Below are 20,118 nucleotides of genomic sequence, written 5' to 3'. Positions count from 1 at the left end.
GTTTACTTTTAATTGCTTTGGAGATAGTAAATGGCAAAGGGGCTACTTCAACAAACAAACAAAAACGTCCCGTTTAGAAAATGAAGGAAACAAATATATTCTGAAGCACAGATTGGTTTAATAAACTCAAAGTTCTATTTTATTGCCGAGTATACCACTTTATTGGTGAATTTTGAGGAAAACTGACAATTGATGTCGAGAAACACTTAATTCATTCATACTCAGTACACAATAGGCTAAAGTATTTGGTTCAAACCATGGTTTTAATAATAGTGATAGGAATACATAGCTGTATGGGAAGTTCTCTCCACAGTTTACATCTAAAAGTGTACTGTAGTGTAGGCCTATGTCCTTGAGTTGGTGCTTTATTATGGGTGATCTTGGATTGAGGTTGTGCATTTTGCCACTATGGCCTATTTATTGCCTTACCTCCTTAATCTTACTACATTTGCACACACTGTATATAGACCTTTCTATTGTGTTATTGACGGTACGTTCATCCCATGTGTAACTCTGTAGTTTGTGTCGCACTGCTTTGCTTTATCTTGGCCAGGTCGCAGTTGTAAATGAGAACTTGTTCTCAACTGGCCTACCTGGTTAAATAAAGGTAAAATAAAATGTGTTTTGGTCACAGGTGTGATTGCCTTTGTGTGAAGAAGGAACTGAAGCTGTGACTGACAGAATGTCTTGGGGTGAGTTCATTGAGCTCCGTGAGCTGAGGCTACATGACCCGATAGAGCTGACCAGCTGCGAGGTGCCTCGCCTGGAGCGGGCCAATGCTCTGCGGATCAGCCCAGGGAAGGTCCCAGAGCTGCTCAGCCGGGTGGGCATCATCAGACTGCTTGGGGATAGCCTGGACCCACTGCTCACAGATAAGAGGGGAGAGGGACATGACTTCCAGCCCTGCAGCCATGCCCAGCCCACCTGGTGTGATCTGTGTGGAGACTTCATCTGGGGACTGTACAAACAGAGCCTGCGCTGTGCCAGTGAGTCTGCCTGCTGCACAGGATTTACTTGTGTGTGAGTGCATGATTACGATTGCATGTATTAGTGGCGGTCGGTGACTTCTAAGATGAGGGAGGAGGATATTTTTTTTTAATGAGCATGGCCTTATTTCTATTACAGTGTATTGGATGACTGCCATTCATATTCCATTCACCCAGCTCAATGTAACATCGGTTTAGGTTACTACGTGATACTAAAATGTTCCCCTGTACCCATCATGAGGTTGCTACAACCTAGCCTATGAATGAACGTTTACAACATCTAGCTGATCTAGGGTGTAATCAGAATCGGTGGAATGAATACACCCCTGATCACATGCAAACACAGTTAACTTTCATAGCAGCCACATAAAAACAGCATGATCACTTTGCTCGTTGTATAAATAATTCCTTCTCGCAACTATCTACGTGCTCTGTTCCTCTCACCTTTTCCCTGCGCTTGTGCACTTCAGGTCTGTGACCAGGCGAAAAAACCTTTCCAAGCCAAACCTTCATATCATGACCGCTAACCACTACACACAGCCTACGTCATTGTCACATCATAGTCAACATAGCTACTAGAACTAACGCATTTGTAAACCCGCTACAATCATGTAGTACAGTGTACAGTCAGAGAGCAGTTTAGCAGTTATACCGGCGGCCCTGGTGGCAATAAATTTATACCAAAAGCTTACTTTGGCTTGGAAGAGTTTCAGTGTTAGCCATAACCAGCTAGCTAACATAGCACCCCTCTCTGTTTGAGCCAGGTGTTTGAGTAGGCTAAACTAGCTAGCTGCATTTGCTAGCTAAGTGAAAGTATATATACACTGCTCAAAAAAATAAAGGGAACACTAAAATAACACATCCTAGATCTGAATGAATGAAATAATGTTATTAAATACTTTTTTCTTTACATAGTTGAATGTGCTGACAACAAAATCACAAATTGGATTTCCATTGATTATTTTTATCAACCCATGGAGGTCTGGATTTGGAGTCACACTCAAAATTAAAGTGGAAAACCACACTACAGGCTGATCCAACTTTGATGTAATGTCCTTAAAACAAGTCAAAATGAGGCTCAGTAGTGTGTGTGGCATCCATGTGCCTGTATTACATTTACATTTACATTTAAGTCATTTAGCAGACGCTCTTATCCAGAGCGACTTACAAAATGGTGCATTCACCTTATGATATCCAGTGGAACAACCACTTTACAATAGTGCATCTAAATATTTTAAGGGGGGGGGGGGGGGTTAGAAGGATTACTTTATCCTATCCTAGGTATTCCTTAAAGAGGTGGGGTTTCAGGTGTCTCCGGAAGGTGGTGATTGACTCCGCTGTCCTGGCGTCGTGAGGGAGCTTGTTCCACCATTGGGGTGCCAGAGCAGCGAACAGTTTTGACTGGGCTGAGCGGGAACTGTGCTTCCTCAGAGGTAGGGGGGCCAGCAGGCCAGTGGTGGATGAACGCAGTGCCCTTGTTTGGGTGTAGGGCCTGATCAGAGCCTGAAGGTATGGAGGTGCCGTTCCCTTCACAGCTCCGTAGGCAATCACCATGGTCTTGTAGCGGATGCGAGCTTCAACTGGAAGCCAGTGGAGAGAGCGGAGGAGCGGGGTGACGTGAGAGAACTTGGGAAGGTTGAACACCAGACGGGCTGCGACGTTCTGGATGAGTTGTAGGGGTTTAATGGCACAGGCAGGGAGCCCAGCCAACAGCGAGTTGCAGTAATCCAGACGGGAGATGACAAGTGCCTGGATTAGGACCTGTGCCGCTTCCTGTGTGAGGCAGGGTCGTACTCTGCGAATGTTGTAGAGCATGAACCTACAGGATCGGGTCACCGCCTTGATGTTAGTGGAGAACGACAGGGTGTTGTCCAGGATCACGCCAAGGTTCTTAGCACTCTGGGAGGAGGACACAAGGGAGTTGTCAACCGTGATGGCGAGATCATGGAACGGGCAGTCCTTCCCCGGGAGGAAGAGCAGCTCCGTCTTGCCGAGGTTCAGCTTGAGCTGGTGATCCGTCATCCACACTGATATGTCTGACAGACATGCAGAGATGCGATTCGCCGCCTGGTTATCAGAAGGGGGAAAGGAGAAGATTAATTGTGTGTCGTCTGCATAACAATGATAGGAGAGACCATGTGAGGATATGACAGAGCCAAGTGACTTGGTGTATAGCGAGAATAGGAGAGGGCCTAGAACAGAGCCCTGGGGGACACCAGTGGTGAGAGCGCATGGTGCGGAGACAGATTCTCGCCACGCCACCTGGTAGGAGCGACCTGTCAGGTAGGACGCAATCCAAGCGTGGGCCGCGCCGGAGATGCCCAACTCGGAGAGGGTGGAGAGGAGGATCTGATGGTTCACAGTATCAAAGGCAGCAGATAGGTCTAGAAGTATGAGAGCAGAGGAGAGAGAGTTAGCTTTAGCAGTGCGGAGAGCCTCCGTGACACAGAGAAGAGCAGTCTCAGTTGAATGCCCAGTCTTGAAATCTGTATGACCTCCCTACAATGCCTGGGCATGCTCCTGATGAGGTGGCGGATGGTCTCCTGAAGGATCTCCTCCCAGACCTGGACTAAAGCATCTGCCAACTTCTGGACAGTCTGTGGTGCAACGTGGCGTTGGTGGATGGAGCGAGACATGATGTCCCAGATGTGCTCAATTGGATTCAGGTCTGGGGAACGGGCGGGCCAGTCCATAGCATCAATGCCTTCCTCTTGCAGGAACTGCTGACACACTCCAGCCACATGAGGTCTAGCATTGTCTTGCATTAGGAGGAACCTAGGGCCAACCGCACCAGCATATGGTCTCACAAGGGGTCTGAGGATCTCATCTCGGTACCTAATGGCAGTCAGGCTACCTTTGGCGAGCGCATGGAGGGCTGTGCGGCCCCCCAAAGAAATGCCACCCCACACCATGACTGACCCACCGCCAAACCGGTCATGCTGGAGGATGTTGCAGGCAGCAGAACGTTCTCCACGGCGTCGCCAGACTCTGTCACGTCTGTCACATGTGCTCAGTGTGAACCTGCTTTCATCTGTGAAGAGCACAGGCGCCAGTGGCGAATTTGCCAATCTTGGTGTTCTCTGGCAAATGCCAAACGTCCTGCACGGTGTTGGGCTGTAAGCACAACCCCCACCTGTGGACGTCGGGCCTTCATACCACCCTCATGGAGTCTGTTTCTGACCGTTTGAGCAGACATATGCACATTTGTGGCCTGCTGGAGGTCATTTTGCAGGGCTCTGGCAGTGCTTCTCCTGCTCCTCCTTGCACAAAGGCGGAGGTAGCGGTCCTGCTGCTGGGTTGTTGCCCTCCTACGGCCTCCTCCACGTCTCCTGATGTACTGGCCTGTCTCCTGGTAGCGCCTCCATGCTCTGGACACTACGCTGACAGACACAGCTCGCATTGATGTGCCATCCTGGATGAGCTGCACTACCTGAGACACTTGTGGGGGTTGTAGACTCCGTCTCATGCTACCACTAGAGTGAAAGCACCGCCAGCATTCAAAAGTGACCAAAACATCAGCCAGGAAGCATAGGAACTGAGAAGTGGTCTGTGGTCACCACCTGCAGAACCACTCTTTTATTGGGGGTGTCTTGCTAATTGCCTATAATTTCCACCTGTTGTCTATTCCATTTGCACAACAGCATGTGAAATGTATTGTCAATCAGTGTTGCTTCCTAAGTGGACAGTTTGATTTCACAGAAGTGTGATTGACTTGGAGTTATATTGTGTTGTTTAAGTGTTCCCTTTATTTTTTTGAGCAGTATATTGTGTTTCTCTGAGTCAACTACTCACCACATTTTATGCATTGCAGTGCTAGCTAGCTGTAGCTTATGCTTTCAGTACTAGATTCATTCTCTGATATTTTGATTGGGTGGACAACATGTCAGTTCATGCTGCAAGACCTCTGATAGGTTGGAGGATGCTCTCCGGAAGTTGTCATAATTACTTCGTAATTCTATGGAAGGGGGTGAGAACCATGAGCCTCCAAGGTTTTGTATTGAAGTCAATGTACCCAGAGGAGGACAGAAGCTAGCTGTCCTCCGGCAACACCTTGGTGCTACCCTACAGAGTGATGTTGAGGCTACTGTAGACCTTCATTGCAAAACAGTGTGTTTTAATCAATTATTTGGTGATGTGAATATATTTAGTATAGTTTTATCTAAAAAGGATAACGTTTTTTTAATTGTTCACTATTTTATGAAATTCACTGAGAAGGATGGTCCTCCCCTTCCTCCTCTGAGGAGCCTCCACTGACGTGTATGTATGTGTGAGTGCATGTCATGATTATGTAGCAGGTGCAATTTACTGTACTCCTCAGCCTTAATCCGCTCGACTCATTAGCTAGCTTTTGAGGTGGCACGATCGGCTAAGACACTTGAGGGAGAACGGTCACGTGTGTTTGTGAGCCAGATGTCCTGAGTTCGCGCCAGGTATGGACCGAATTGGGAGGAAGTGGTACTCACTAAGCAAGCAACGTGACGTGCTTTACAATTGCATGTCTGTAGGCCTATACTCTCAGAATAAAGGTACAGAATTGTACTTAAAGGGGTACAAACTCTTGTCAATGTAGTGGTACCCTGTAAGGTACGTCCATTGATTGTACCATTACTTATAGGTACATAATTGTACCCTTGCAGTTTGTACCTTTTTAAAAGAGCCAAAAGGTAAACATACACTTTTTTTAGGGTACCACCACAGTGACAAGGCCATTTGTTCCTTTTAACCTGTCTGGGCTAGGGGGCAGTATTTTCACGGCCGGATAAAAAACGTACCCGATTTAAACTGGTTACTACTCTTGCCCAGAAACAAGAATTTGGATAGAAAACACTCTGAAGTTTCTAAAACTGTTTGAATGGTGTCTGTGAGTATAACAGAACTCATATGGTAGGCAAGAACCTGAGAAAATTCCAAGCAGGAAGTGGCCTGTCTGAGAATTTGTAGTTCTTCTTTTGGTTCTCTATCGAAACTACAGTATCTCTGGGGTTAGGTAGCACTTTCTAAGGCTCTCTAAAGCCTTCAGAAAGCGGATTGAGGCGTCTCCTGTCTCTGGGCAGATAATAGGAGCTCAGTTTGTCAGTGGTCTGCCTGGTGACTAAGAGATTGGATATGCGCGTTCACGAGACCTCGCTGTTTTTTTCTTTTCCTCCTTATTGTCCGATTTCAATAAGGCTTTACAGCGAAAGCAAAACATTACATTATGTCAGGAGAGTACCCTGCCAAAAATAATCACACAGCCATTTTCAAAGCAAGCATATATGTCACAAAAACCAAAACCACAGCTAAATGCAGCACTAACCTTTGATCTTCATCAGATGACACTCCTAGGACATTATGTTATACAATGCATGTATGTTTTGTTCAATCAAGTTCATATTTATATCAAAAAACTGCTTTTTACATTAGCATGTGATGTTCAGAACTAGCATACCCACCGCAAACTTCCGGTGAATTTACTAAATTACTCACGATTAACGTTCACAAAATACATAACAATTATTTTAAGAATTATAGATACAGAACTCCTTTTTGCAATCGCGGTGTCAGATTTTAAAATAGCTTTTCGGCAAAAGCACATTTTGCAATATTCTGAGTACATAGCCCGGCCATCACGGCTAGCTAATTTGACACCCACCAAGTTTGGCCCTCACCAAACTCAGATTTACTATAAGTAAAATTGGATTACCTTTGCTGTTCTTTGTCAGAATGCACTCCCAGGACTTCTACTTCAACAACAAATGTTGTTTTGGTTCCAAATAATCCATAGTTATATTCAAATACCTCCGTTTTGTTCGTGCGTTCAGGTCAGTATCCAAAGGGTGATGCACGAGCGCATTTCGTGATAAAAAAAATTCAAAATATTCCATTACCGTACTTCGAAGCATGTCAAACGCTGTTTAAAATCAATTTTTATGCTATTTTTCTCGTAAAATAGCGATAATATTCCAACCGGGCGACGTTGTATTCATTCAAAGGCTGAAAGACAAAAATGGAGAATTCACATGAACGCGCATCTCCAGTGTCACTGTTCCCAGCCTGACCACTCACAAAATCTCCTGCTGTTTTTCGCCCAGAGACAGGAGAGACTTTCTGGCGCCTTCTGAGAGCCAATGGAAGCCTTAGAAAATGTCACGTTACAGCAGAGATGCTGTATTTTCGATAGAGATGCCACAGAAGGAGAACAAATTGTCAGACAGGGCACTTCCTGTTTGGAATCTTCTCAGGTTTTGGCCTGCCATATGAATTCTGTTATACTCACAGACACCATTCAAACAGTTTTAAATCTACTAATTATATGCATATTCTCGTTTCTGGGCAAGAGTAGTAACCAGTTTAAATCGGGTACGTTTTTTTATCCGGCCGTGCAAATACTGCCCCCTAGCCCCAACAGGTTAAACTGGTACAAAACTTCAACTCACAGGTGGCCAAAAATAACTAACTGAATGTTATGCCCCCAATAAGCTTATGATCGTACCTTCATATTCCAAATATTATGTAAAAATGTTTACCATTATACTAGATTATCTGCACCTAAAAGGTACCAAACAGTACCATGTGAGATCCAATGTGTACCTCTGAAAGTATATAATATGTATTTTGATATTTGTGTAATGCAGGGAATAACCCTAACCATACCTTTTTTTCTGAAAGTGTATGTATGTGTGAGTGTTGTAAGGTTTAACTAGGACTATGAGAATGTCTTTCAAGGTATTATATAGCCTGTTTGTGCATAGACCATATTTGTTTTTGTTTATGTGTGTGCCAGGCCGTATAGCTTTAGTTCATTGTTTCTCAGCTGAACTAAATGGGCTTTTTGTGAGATTGGCTCCATTCACAGGACACAGTATTCATTAGACCTGAATAGGCTTTAATGAGGAGTCATTGCAAATAGGTACATTACCATTTCCAGCAGCAAAGAACCAGCTGAGAACCAAACCGCTTGCCTGGAAATCCCAGAAACAGTTTTAGCTCTGGGGTATTTGTCAAAACAAGACTCCCAGATTCAATCAGCAGTTGGCGGCAGTCTATTTATGAAGACTTTGAGATGGTTCTAGTGGTTTGTTGTCTTTGTCTTTGTATAGGTGCTGTTGGTTTGTTGGTATCCTGCACCACTTTCCTCTTGCATAGTCTTCAAAGTTTCACTATGAACTTCCTTTCCTCTGGCCATACAGGGAACTAACTAGAGCTAAGCTGTAAGAGCCCTTGGGCAACAACTCACACCTGCAGTTGGCTATATGACACCAATTACATTCAGGATGTCAATGCTTCACTACCAGGCATTTCATCACAACCAGCCCTCCATCCTTTGTATTGTAATGTGTGACCATTAGATTTGTGGGTAGAGAAATGTCTGAAGCGTATTGGAATATGCTGGTAAAATCTCTCCTTTACATGAATCTCCTTACATTAATATACACCTGTTTTATTTGAACAATAATCACTCTACGTTCTAGTAATACTTTTCTAATAATGTCCTGTTTGTGACCAAATTGAAGTCAAATACGTCAGTGACAAGTTTTGTTCTGTCAAACATGTAATGACTCACTGTGGCCAGTGGATGACAGCAGACAATTTAAATATCCAAAATGTCCCAAAGCTGGAACGATGGAATGGGAGGGATGACCCAAAACTACGAAATGGACGTTTCTGAGCCAGTGGGTGCCACTTTTTTATAGTCAATCTTTCCTTACATATGTGTGTCATCATGGCTGATCTATTCGTAGACCGTGGCCTTACAAAATATAGAGCCCTGGTGGACGAGCCCCAACTTTAATTGCAACCCATGATCTATTCTATTAAATCCTGTTTTTCATTCACCTCTCTTTTCTCACAGATTGCAGATTCACGTGTCACTACAGATGTCGAGCTGTTATCCAATTAGATTGCAGTTTGGATGGTAGCTCCATAGTTGAACAAACATGTGTTATGGAACACACCGTGGAGACCGATACAAATGTGGTAAGAACCTCATGATCCGATACAGACTGTATATGCATATCATTATGTGTTCTCTGTACTCTCACCCTCATTCACCGGCCATTTTATGTCACCTTTATTTAACTAGGCAAGTCAATTAAGAACAAATTCTTATTTACAATGACGGGTTAAAAAAAATAAAAATTCACCGGCCATGTCGTGTCATGACCACTATCTATCCACTATCTTCTAGGCCACACTGTGGTGACATGGTGTCTACATACTGTAAACACGCCTCTTCCTTTCTATCCCATCCCCCTGGAAATAATGCATTAGGTCCTTTCAGTTCAGGTCCTCTGTCACCATTTCCTTTAGATACAGTAGCTTGGGCATCACTTTTAGTTGTTCTTGTTGGATCTACACTCCCCTCCGTATTTATTTGGACAGTGATGCTAAAATGAGTAGATTTGTCCCTATACTCCAGCATTTTGGATATGTGATCAAATGTTGTATACGAGACAGTACAGAATGTCACCTTTTATTTGAGGGTATGTTGTATTGTTATAGCACTTTATCTAGTCCACCCATTTTGAAAAAGGAAATTTTTCATAAATATTTCGACAAATTCCCATATAGTGTATTAAAGTAGTCAAAAGTTTAGTATTTGGCCCCATATTCCTAGCACACAATGACTACATCAAGATTGTGCAATTGCAGTTTGTTTTGATTGTGTTTCGGATTATGTTTTGCCCAATAGGAACTGAATGGTGAATAATGTATTGTGTCATTATTGAGTCACTTTTATTGTAAATAAGAGTAGATGTTTCTGAACACTTCTACATTCATGTGAATGCTGCCATGATTATGGCTAATGAATGAATCTTGAATAATGATGAGTGAGAAAGTTGGAGGCATAAAGATCATATCCCCCCAAAAATGCTAACCTCCCCTTTTATTGGTAATGGTGAGAGGTTAGCATGTGTTGTGGGTATGATTTTATGCCTCAGTAACTTTCTCACTTATCATTATTCATGATTCATTCATGATTATCTGTAATCATGGTAGCATCCATATTAATGCAGGAGTGTTTGGAAAACATATTCTATTCTTGTTTACAATAAAAGTGACTCCAAATTAGACAATATAAAATCTACCAGTCATTTCTATTGGGCACAATGTAATCTGAAACACAACCAAGACAAACTGCAAATGCATCCAATACGTCTGTAAAGTCAAAAGCTTGATGTAGTCATTGCGTGCTAAGAATATGGGACCAAATACTAAACATTTGACTACTTTACTACACATTTAAGTGTATTTGTCCAAATACTTAAAGCACCTTGAAATGGGGGTACTAGATACATGCTTCCTAACAGATATCTATAAAAATACACTCAAATAGAAGTTGACGTTCTTTACTGTCGCCTCATATGAAACATTTGATCTCAAATCAAAAAATGCTGGAGTATAGAGCCAAATAAAGTGTTAGAAACACGGTCCAATGAAATACGTAGGGTAGTGTATATATTTTTCTCTAAAGTGGTGCGGTTCCCTGAGCCTACATGTCTACGTATGTCATGCATTTGCCGTGTGAATACTCTAAACTCTATTATCATGTGAATCCTCACATGATTTTCATCTTTTCAAATCGCTTTTATTGTTGGCAGACAGGGAAGGGAGTGGTACGATGTCATTAGGGAGTTGGAATTTCCCCTCAGCGCCCAATCATAGCCTGTTGCGCTGGTTTTGTGTATTTTCTAATCTCAACCGCCTGGGTGGAGCCTCTGCGGGCCGGGGGAGGGAAGGTAAGGGCTAGAAGGGATACAGTTCTTTGTCAAATTTACGTCAAAAGGTGGTGTTTTTAGCGTTTTAGCTAACCCTATAACCCAACCCTTTTCCAACCTTAACCAAATTATCCTAACCTGCTGCGTAAATTATCATAACATGCTGCGTAAATTGTCCTAGCCTGCCACGAAAAGTGACATTTGACAAAAACTGTATTCCATCTAGTCAAAACCAGGAGAGAGCTGGAAGGGCGGGGCCGGTCCATCATCAAGTTCTCAGCTAGTTGTGAGAAGCCTGAAACGTGTCCATATTGAACAGGAAACCGACAGAAACGCGCTTTAGAACGACATTGTCGAAGTTTACAGAGATATACTAACTATACTAGCAGTCCTTATTACTTTACACTCTATCTGTTTTAAGGTTTCTGTAGTTACACGTTTATTACAGTGGGATACTACAATTGTAGATAGAACTCGTTTTATTAAACAGGAAGCGACACCTATCAGCGCTCATATCCAAGCCGAATTAGATAAAAACTTGACACATTTTGGCGAATTCTAAACACAACATCGCTCCAGACGGTTGGTTACATTGTACCAGTTCGATAATGACAGACGGTTCGGATAAAAGCCTGTCCTTCGAGAAGACGTGGGGCAGCTCCACCAGCAGCGGATACTGCAGTGGGGACTCCGATTCAGAGTTCGAGCAGTACTTCACTGCTCGCACATCATTCCTTCACAAACCCAAGAAGGAGAAGGTGAGAGGAGAACAATTTGTCAAGCAGTTGAATAAGAGTTATTGAATAAGATGTTGGCTATTCCTTCCATCGCCTTCACTGATGTTCATGCATAATAGGTTAGACAATCTTGTGTGTAGCTTCCTTCATATGATACTTTCTAATAGAGTTATGACGTGATATAAACTAGAGTATTTCAAATAACATATCCACGAAAATTGTCATCTGAAGTTGTCGTCATTATATTTGATGTAGTAGTAACTATGATGACCACTCTTATTAAAACGATCATTGGGATCTACTGTGTTTCTCATTATTACAATGATGACTCATATATCCCGATGCTGAGAACCGCTCAAGAGTTTAGTGACACACCCGCGATAACCCCTCAAGTTTCACAACTCACACGAGTCATGTACTATTCTTCTCTTGGACCATTCAGAAACAAATGACTTCACTCACATTGCTTCACACTTACAAAGCTTGCACACACAAGCCTGAGCAGACATCTCTGGAGGATTTGAATGAGTAGCCTACTAGACATAAGGGGAATGGCAACATTTGATCATGTTTCATTAACTCATATTTCTACAGCATCTTGAATGGATACATTAGATAAAAACCGTAATAACAGTACAGTAAAAATGGGTGACTCCTTAGTTTACTGTTCTGGCTTCCATTTTGTGATTGCCTATTTACTAGTTGCAGGACATTAAAGATGCTCTGGAATTTTGGCGTTTTTCAAAACCTCCCGCTTTGGGCTGGATGTGTCAATGTAAATGCATAATGCATAATCTAGGAGCAGAATAATTATTGTTTAACCTCAATTAGCCACGAAATCCCAGTTTGAAAGCAACTGTTTTTCTGGAGCTGTGCTCATTTGTATGACTTCAGTTAAACCTAAAGGGGTTGTGGAAGGGTGCATACAGTGCAACATGAAGTGGATGCATAATACAAGCTATTAAGTCACAACATGGCTGACATCCATAGGCGGCGTGTGAGTTTCAAGTTTGGGGAAGCATTTTTTATTGCACCTTTTTATAAGGCATCGCATTTGCAGACTAACAGAGGTGGGACCAAGTCACTATTATTCCAATCACAAGCAAGTCACAAGGTCCGAGTCTCGAGTCAAGTCCAAGTTGTGCATTCTAAGAGCAAGTCGAGTCACATGTTTTTTTCAAGTTAAGTCTCAAGTTAAGTAAAATCTATACATGCAATGACTTGTTCAACTACAAATCTTTGTCTGTTTATTGAGGCTACCAGACAGCCCCTTTTCATTATTTTGTCTATAACATATTTTGATGACGTCATTGTAAAATAGGCACCTTGTAGCAGTGGTAAGGACATGACGTCAGCAGAAGACAAGGCAGGTTGATGTGCTCAGTGTAGATTTATTTACTGGTCTTTGTGATTCAATGTTGAAATTGCCATATCATATAACATTTACCAAATGTACGCGGGCAATTGGCCAAAAGAAATAGCCACTTTATTAAGCTTAACATGTCCTATCTGAATGGACACAGGTAGATGGCAAGACTGCACAGCCTCCCCTTGAGAAACCAAATGAAATCTGTCTAACAGGAAGCACCCCACCCAGGACCATATGTTTACCCAATTGGCAATTACAACCAACAGGGTTCACACAAGGTGCTTAAAGTACTTGAATTTGGCGCTCTGAAATTCATCTACTGGAATACCTTGAAAGTCTGACATTTTCTCAAGTTGGTACTTCAAAAGAGAGAACAGAAAATTATCAAATATGTTAATATGAAAAATGTATTAGTCTTGCAAATTAATTTCCAGGCAGACTACCGAGTTTTATTTCCTCACGTGTTCCTCACGTGTTTCGCGCTCTGGTTGCCAGGCTAGCTCGCTCATTCCACCCACACTGCCACTCAGTCATGCAGAACTGACTGATTAGGCGCCGCCAAATGTCACATTGATAGCTAAAATGCTGGGCAAATGTAGATCTAATCCCGCCTTTGTGGCGATATACTGCCATCTGGTGGCGACTAGAAACAATTGCATAATATGAACTATTACAAATTGACGGTCCTTGAAAATAAATATTAGTGCTTGGGAAAAGTACTTAAGTCCCTGAATTTTGCAACTGTCTGTACGAACTCTGAACCAATAAACTGGTTCTACAATGTAAAAGGCAATTTCCACATCCATTGTTACATTGGTACATACATTCGTCTTAATTAGACTTAATGATATTTCATCACCATTCGTACATGGAACAATAAGTTTCTTTTATACGATGTACTGACTCAAAAGCGTGGCGTGTAAGCCACATAACCTATTTCTGTGCATACTGAAGCTTGCACACTCCTATTGCGCGCAACCAGACAGACAGAGACATTGGACACAGACACACGGATCTCCGACATAACCCGGGAAATATGAACAGACATTGAATTAAATAAACAGAACTTCTACCTCGTGAGTCTTGAACGTTCATGTGCACAATAAACATTGCGCCCACTCAGAGGGTAAGAAATGGTAGGCTAAATGAAAATGTATCGTATCAAACATGAAAAAGAAACGTCTAAGTGTTAAAATAACGTTACGGGGATGGAATGATGAAACATTAGCAATTATTGTAGGATTAGAGATTTACCACATGTGCATTTAAATGTGTGAAAGCAACAGCAAGCATTTCAACAAGAGAACAAGCTCTCTCCACTGTCGGGAGTTTGGTGAGTACAAGTGGAGAGACGCCTCTGGTGCGTTTTGGCCACAGTAATGATAATTATTTTTAAACAAATTCCAAATTGCCAACCTCATAAGTAAATTATACATTTCAAGCAATTTTGACATACCAGAAGACCAGTAGGCCTATGCTAATTTTCCTTGATGCCCCATTGCTGGTGAGCTTGCTAAGTAAACAGTTAATATTATTGATCTCCACTGTTTTTTGGAGCTGCATATTTACTTATTATGGCAATCCTCTCTCCCTACAATTTGACATTTGCGCTGCACCCGATCCTATAGCTGTAAAGAAAATCAGCAATCTGTTCGTTAGCTCACCCGAGCTGTGTTGATTTGTAGGTTTGCTGGTCCAATCAGAGGGCCGAGTGTACGTTGCATTAGCCAATCTGTTGCATGTTTCTTTGTTGTTGCAAGGCACGATGTTGCGGCTACTGTCGCTGGCTGCGTGGAGAGTAATCCAACGGACTCGGCGCCACAAAATGAGTGACAAAACGTTACAAAACATGGCCAGATAATTTAAAGTCATCAGTCTCAAGTCAAAGTCAAGTCTCAAGTTATTTTATTTTCTATCAAGTTGAGTTTCAAGTCATCAAGTTTGTAACTTAAGTCATGTTACTCAAGTCCACAACTCTGCAGACTAATGTAAAATAGGCTAACATTCCAGTGATGAGTAGATTGCATAGTCATAATTTAGGCTAATAATATAACTCAATCACTGTTAGCAAAACAGACAGTACTGAACAATGCATGCCTGAGTGTGTAGTGACATAGAGTAGGCCCAATCCTTTCTTTGCACTGGAAAAATGTGGCCTTTTTATAATCACATTACTTTTCCCAAAAAAACTTTCCAGTGGTACTGATCCAATGATAAAGACAGTGAACATGCGAGCACACTCACTGGGAATATGGGGATGTTCTCCACGGGTGCCAATAAGATAGGCTACTGTTCGCTCCATTGGGAGTTGAGAATTCTGATGACTAGAGACAGATCAATCTTTTCTTTGTCTTCTCTTTTCCGCAATAGCCATTCGCGTTCTAAACTATGTATTTCCTAAAATTATATTTTGAAATACTGCGATAGGCCTATTTAACTGCTTTTCACTAACCGATGCAACTCAACAGTCAGCTATCTGGTAGTCTATTCGCCGCGTGCTGACAAAATTGCGCACTTCAAACAATCCACAGCTAATTTTTAAAAGAAGCTAATGATCCTCTCCGGCCAAATCATGCTCTCTGGTGTAGTGTTTTGAATGATTTGTATTTATTTATGTATAGGCATGAATAATTATAAAGCCCATTTTGACAAATTGTATTAAATTTACTTTAGTGGGAAGCTTATCATCTTTTGATTATCCCATTATTCCTCCTCCACCAAACTTTACAGTTGGCACTATGCATTCAGGCTGGTAGCGTTCTCCTGGCATCCACCAAATCGGCCGACTGCCAGATGGTGAAGCGTGATTCATCACTCCAGAAAACGCATTTCCACTGCTCCAGAGTCCAATGGCGGCGAGCTTTATACCACTCTGCCGATGCTTGTCATTGTGCATGGTGATCTTAGGCTCGTGTTTGGCTGCTCGGCCATGGAAACCCATTTCAAGAAGCTCCCGACGAACAGTTATTGTGCTGATATTGCTTCCAAAGGCAGTATGGAACTCCGTAGTGAGTGTTGCAAATGAGGACAGATGATTTTTACGCACTATGCGCTTCAGCACTCGGCGGTCCCATTCTGTTAGCTTGTGTGGTCTACCACTTCGTGGCTGAGCCATTGTTGCTCCTAGACGTTTCCACTTCACAATAACGGCACTTACAGTTGACCAGGGCAGCTTTATCAGGGCAGAAATTTGCCGGACTGACTTGTTGGAAAGGTGGCATCCCATCACGGTGCCACCTTGAAAGTCACTGAGTTCTTCAGTAAGGTCATTCTACTGCCAATGTTTGTCTATGGAGATCGCATGGCTGTGTGCTCAATTTTATACACCTGTTAGTAACGGGTGTGGTTGAAATAGCCGAATCCACAAATTTGAAGGGCTGTCTACATACTTTTGTATATAGTGTGCAATATGAATGGTCTGGCACTGTTTCTGTTCTCTGAGAGAAAGGTGTTCAGGCTGGCAGCTTCTCTCTCTGAAGTGATGCTCTGTATGGTCCTAAAGTCAGCCAACCAGTATGCTAAACAGCCGTGGCATTTTAATCGGGATTGGAATTATTTTAGCCCACTTTTAAACTTTTGGTCTTGCGCATACCCAACTTATGCGCCTGGCTGTTCTGCGCCATTTTCCCTAGAATGTCCCCTACATGGGCCAGCCCCCTAGCAACTTCAACAATATGAGTGACAGCTAGCAAGAGGCACATCATGCGCACACACAGCAGAGAAAGAGCGATGACGTGGTGCACATACAGTATCTGCACGTGGCGTGGTACGCAATTTTTGGGGACCACTTTTGGTCTGTGAGCACTACTTTCAGAACTACGGACTAAAAAGTATACAGAAGTACAGGAGAATCTCTTTAACACCCTTTCTATCTGCATTGGGATTCAGGTTATTGATCTGATTTTGCAAAACTTGACATTGATTTATGTAGTTGTGGGTAGAATGAGAGTTTGAGACTTTGTCCCAGAGGACAGATCATGTTGGTGCTGATGTTAACGCCTGCCAGGAGGATTTATGAGTATTGATCTATGGATCCTTCCCCCCCACGACAAGCATTTCGCTAAACTCGCAATAACATCTGCTAACCATGTGAATGTGACCAATAAAATTTGATTTGATTTGAAAAGCAGTTACTGTCAACAGGACAATTTTGGGCTAGCTGGTCTTCTAATTGATACAGGAAGAAGAGTTCTGTGCATCACATGTCTTGAATGACATTCTCACACAGGAAGCGAGGACAGACCATTAGACACAGGAAGCGCATAGTTGTGGTGGTTACTGTGTCCATGGGAGACATTTGAATATCTTGTAGATGCTGGAGGCCAAATGTGAATTGCTAAAAGATGACTGAGATTCTGTGAGGATTAGGCAGCTGACTCCACAGGATATGCCTGTAAAACAGAGGAAGGCTTTGTGACTGACTCTCAAGCGGGGGCGGGGGGGGGTTGCCTGAGGGGGGCAGCTATTTTTACACGAACACAGCTTTAAGGAATGCAGTCCAAAGCCTTTGCAGACATTACAAACAGCTGCAAGTTCCCCCATGATGCCTCCCTCTACAGAGATAGGAGGAAGTGAGGAACTGGGATTGGTCAGTGCTGACATCATTGTGGTCCACTGCTTCCCTATCATAGGCTATGGCTACGTTGACAGGAAGTTTGGAATCTGATGCAACCAGCGATAACTTTGTGAAAGAAGAGGTGGAGCTTACAGGAAGTTAGCACTGTGAAGCATAGGCTGCTACAGTCTGCAAAATAATATAGGTAATTTATTTTTAGCACATTTATTATAAGCAGCAACAAGTAGGAATGCTGTTTCTCATTCAAGACCATTTTGATTTACACCAGTCTAGTGCTTCCTTTTCTCACCAAACCCAGTCTAGTCCTCTGCTCTACTGAACTCTGACCCCTGTGAACCTGACTCCTGAAAACTAATTTCCCCTCCATGACCCAAAATGTTGTGGATTGTTTATTTAGATAGGCCCACATCACACATTTCTTAGTCATAATTTGACATGCAAAACGTTAAACCTTGGCTCTCTGCTGACACACGGTGGTAGAACACCAATGTTACTCTTTTTTGTCTTGCACTGCCAGCTTAAGAAGACAAATGAGTAAACAATGAGTGGCTAATTGAAATATGGACTTCTCTCTGGTCAGGATGAACAGGTTGAATGGGGGAAGCAGCAGGTGGATCTGTCAGTCACAGAGATCCAGCAGAAGGTGAAGGAGTACAATGCTCAAATCAACAGCAACTTGTTCATGAACCTGGTGAGTAGTAACAATTGCTCTTATACCATTGCAGTAAGTAGTAACATTGCAATTACTCTAACACTGTCTGCATTACCATGTTGTTATTGTTCAACTCCATTACTGCACAGTTCAACATGTTGAATTGTGTTAATGTGAATACGTTTCGTATGAATTCCTAAATGTTTTCATTCTTTTCAACAGAACAAAGATGGCTCCTACACTGGCTTCATAAAGGTCCAGTTCAAGCTGCTACGACCCGTGTCAGTTCCCCCACCAAGAAAGGGTACTGCAACACATGATGGTGCATGCAAGAAGACTGGGGGAGTTAAGCGTCGCACCTCTTTTTACCTGCCCAAGGATACGTCCAAACACCTACATATCAGCTCCCGCACATGTGCTCGTGAGGTCATCGAAGCCTTGTTGAAGAAGTTCACCGTGGTGGACAACCCTGGAAAGTTTGCTTTGTTTGAGCGCACAAAGCGCCATGACCAAGGTAAGCCCGCCTCTGTAACCTCTTGTCTGTGGTTTCGCAGCAGCACGACTGTTCTTTTTTTCTGCACTGACATTTCATTGATAAATATTAAGAGGTGCCATACTGTTGTTTAATTCCATTGTCTCCCTTCCTCTTTCTGTATTTCAGTATTCCTGCGTAAGCTGTCTGACGACGAGCGTCCACTCCACCTGCGTCTGTGTGCTGGACCCAATGACAAAGCCCTCAGTTTGGTGTTAAAAGAGAATGAGACTGGAGAGGTCAACGTGAGTATTGAGCATTCATTCTCAAACCAACATGGTCATTTCACATTGTGCAGCTTACACTAATGTTCCGTCTCCCTCCTATCTCTGTCCAGTGGGATGCCTTCTCTATGCCAGAGCTCAAGAACTTTGTCCGCATGTTACAGCGTGAGGAGGAGGAGCATGTCAAGCAGATAGTGCAGCGCTACGCACTAGCCCGCACCAGGATGCAGGAGGCCCAAGCTGCTAGTCCCACCCCTGGTGGTTCCACCCCTGGCTGAGAAACCGCTTCCCTACGGGACTACCTGCACCTCTGACTGACAATCATCAGAAGATGACCAGTCACTGCATCCAAAGATCCCAGAGAACACAACTCGACACCTCCCTCAAAGGAGGAGAATGAAAGAGCGAATGAGAGCGAGCGGGCGCATGAGAGCGAGCGGACAAGCGCGTGTGAGTGTGAGAGAATCAGAAGTGCCATACAACTGGAGAGAGTCTGTTGTGCCTGAGAGAGAATGAGAGTTGAGAGAGAGTATGTGAAACTGTGGCTGATGAGAGACTGGCTTTGTCCAGTACTTCCTCTCATTGTGGAGGTGCCATTTGACTATCCTGGGTAAGCTACCTGACTCGTAATGTTCATCACCTGTTATTCGTGCTGGCAGCAGGGTCCATAGATTCTATCATTTATAGCTTTTGGGTAACAGATCAAAAGGCCTGTTTCTCTCCCTTACTGCCAAGCAATACAATGGAAGCCAACCTATTAGCTCAGACAAATGTTGAACAAATTCAGATACCGTCTGCTTCAGAATCTCCAGGCCTTAATGCTAGTCAGAATAATAAGTGATGGACATTATGGGCCAGGTACGCCAGGTTTCCATTTGACCCCAATGTCTGCCATATACCTCCTGCACATCCATACTAGGATGGATGTTACTCTTTTTTGCTTTCCCTTTATGAGGCTGAGTGGGAGTGCCCTGTGTGTTGGGAGCACTGTGATTGTCAATTGAGAGGACAATCCCCAGGTCGATTTAATTGATAGGGGAATTGTCCTGAAACTTTGAACAGGAAGCTGTTGCTTTTTATGGAGTGTTCGTATGTTTGTATTGTCTATATTTGTATGTTCTTTGTGACGTTCTAAAACTCTGTTAAAACAACAAAATAATAGAACTGAGAATTTGTTTCATATTATCAGCATATGTTTATATCTCTTGAAATAATAATTTGACTGTCCTTGACTATCCCCTTTTCAATTTCCACATTTCTATGTTACATAATGTCCAGTGTCAAATATTTGTTTAAATAATAATAGATTTGCACTGTTCACATTAAACAAGTTCCTTCACAAAA

General features: G+C 42.9%; 1 protein-coding gene across 2 annotated transcripts in view; it reads left to right on the top strand.

Annotated features, from left to right (window-relative positions):
* The window catches only part of LOC106582799 (ras association domain-containing protein 1), a 20,636-nt gene extending 518 nt beyond the window's left edge, over positions 1-20,118 (top strand). Inside the window, exons 2-7 of one of the 2 annotated variants that reach the window (XM_014166236.3) lie at positions 635-986; positions 8,818-8,942; positions 17,947-18,057; positions 18,241-18,532; positions 18,680-18,795; positions 18,888-20,118. In XM_014166236.3, coding sequence (XP_014021711.1) covers positions 683-986; positions 8,818-8,942; positions 17,947-18,057; positions 18,241-18,532; positions 18,680-18,795; positions 18,888-19,052 — 1,113 coding nt within the window. In that variant the 5' untranslated portion in view covers positions 635-682 and the 3' untranslated portion in view covers positions 19,053-20,118. Of the gene's footprint in view, positions 1-634; positions 987-8,817; positions 8,943-10,769; positions 11,443-17,946; positions 18,058-18,240; positions 18,533-18,679; positions 18,796-18,887 lie in introns of those variants that run through there. The other variant, XM_014166235.3, reaches the window with a different exon arrangement.

The sequence above is a fragment of the Salmo salar genome, chromosome 22 (genome assembly GCF_965601325.2).
Source record: "Salmo salar chromosome 22, fSalSal1, whole genome shotgun sequence".
NCBI classification, from domain to species: Eukaryota; Metazoa; Chordata; class Actinopteri; order Salmoniformes; family Salmonidae; genus Salmo; species Salmo salar.
Note: the sequence above shows the minus strand (reverse complement) of the source record. Positions and strands in the feature narration are given on the sequence as shown.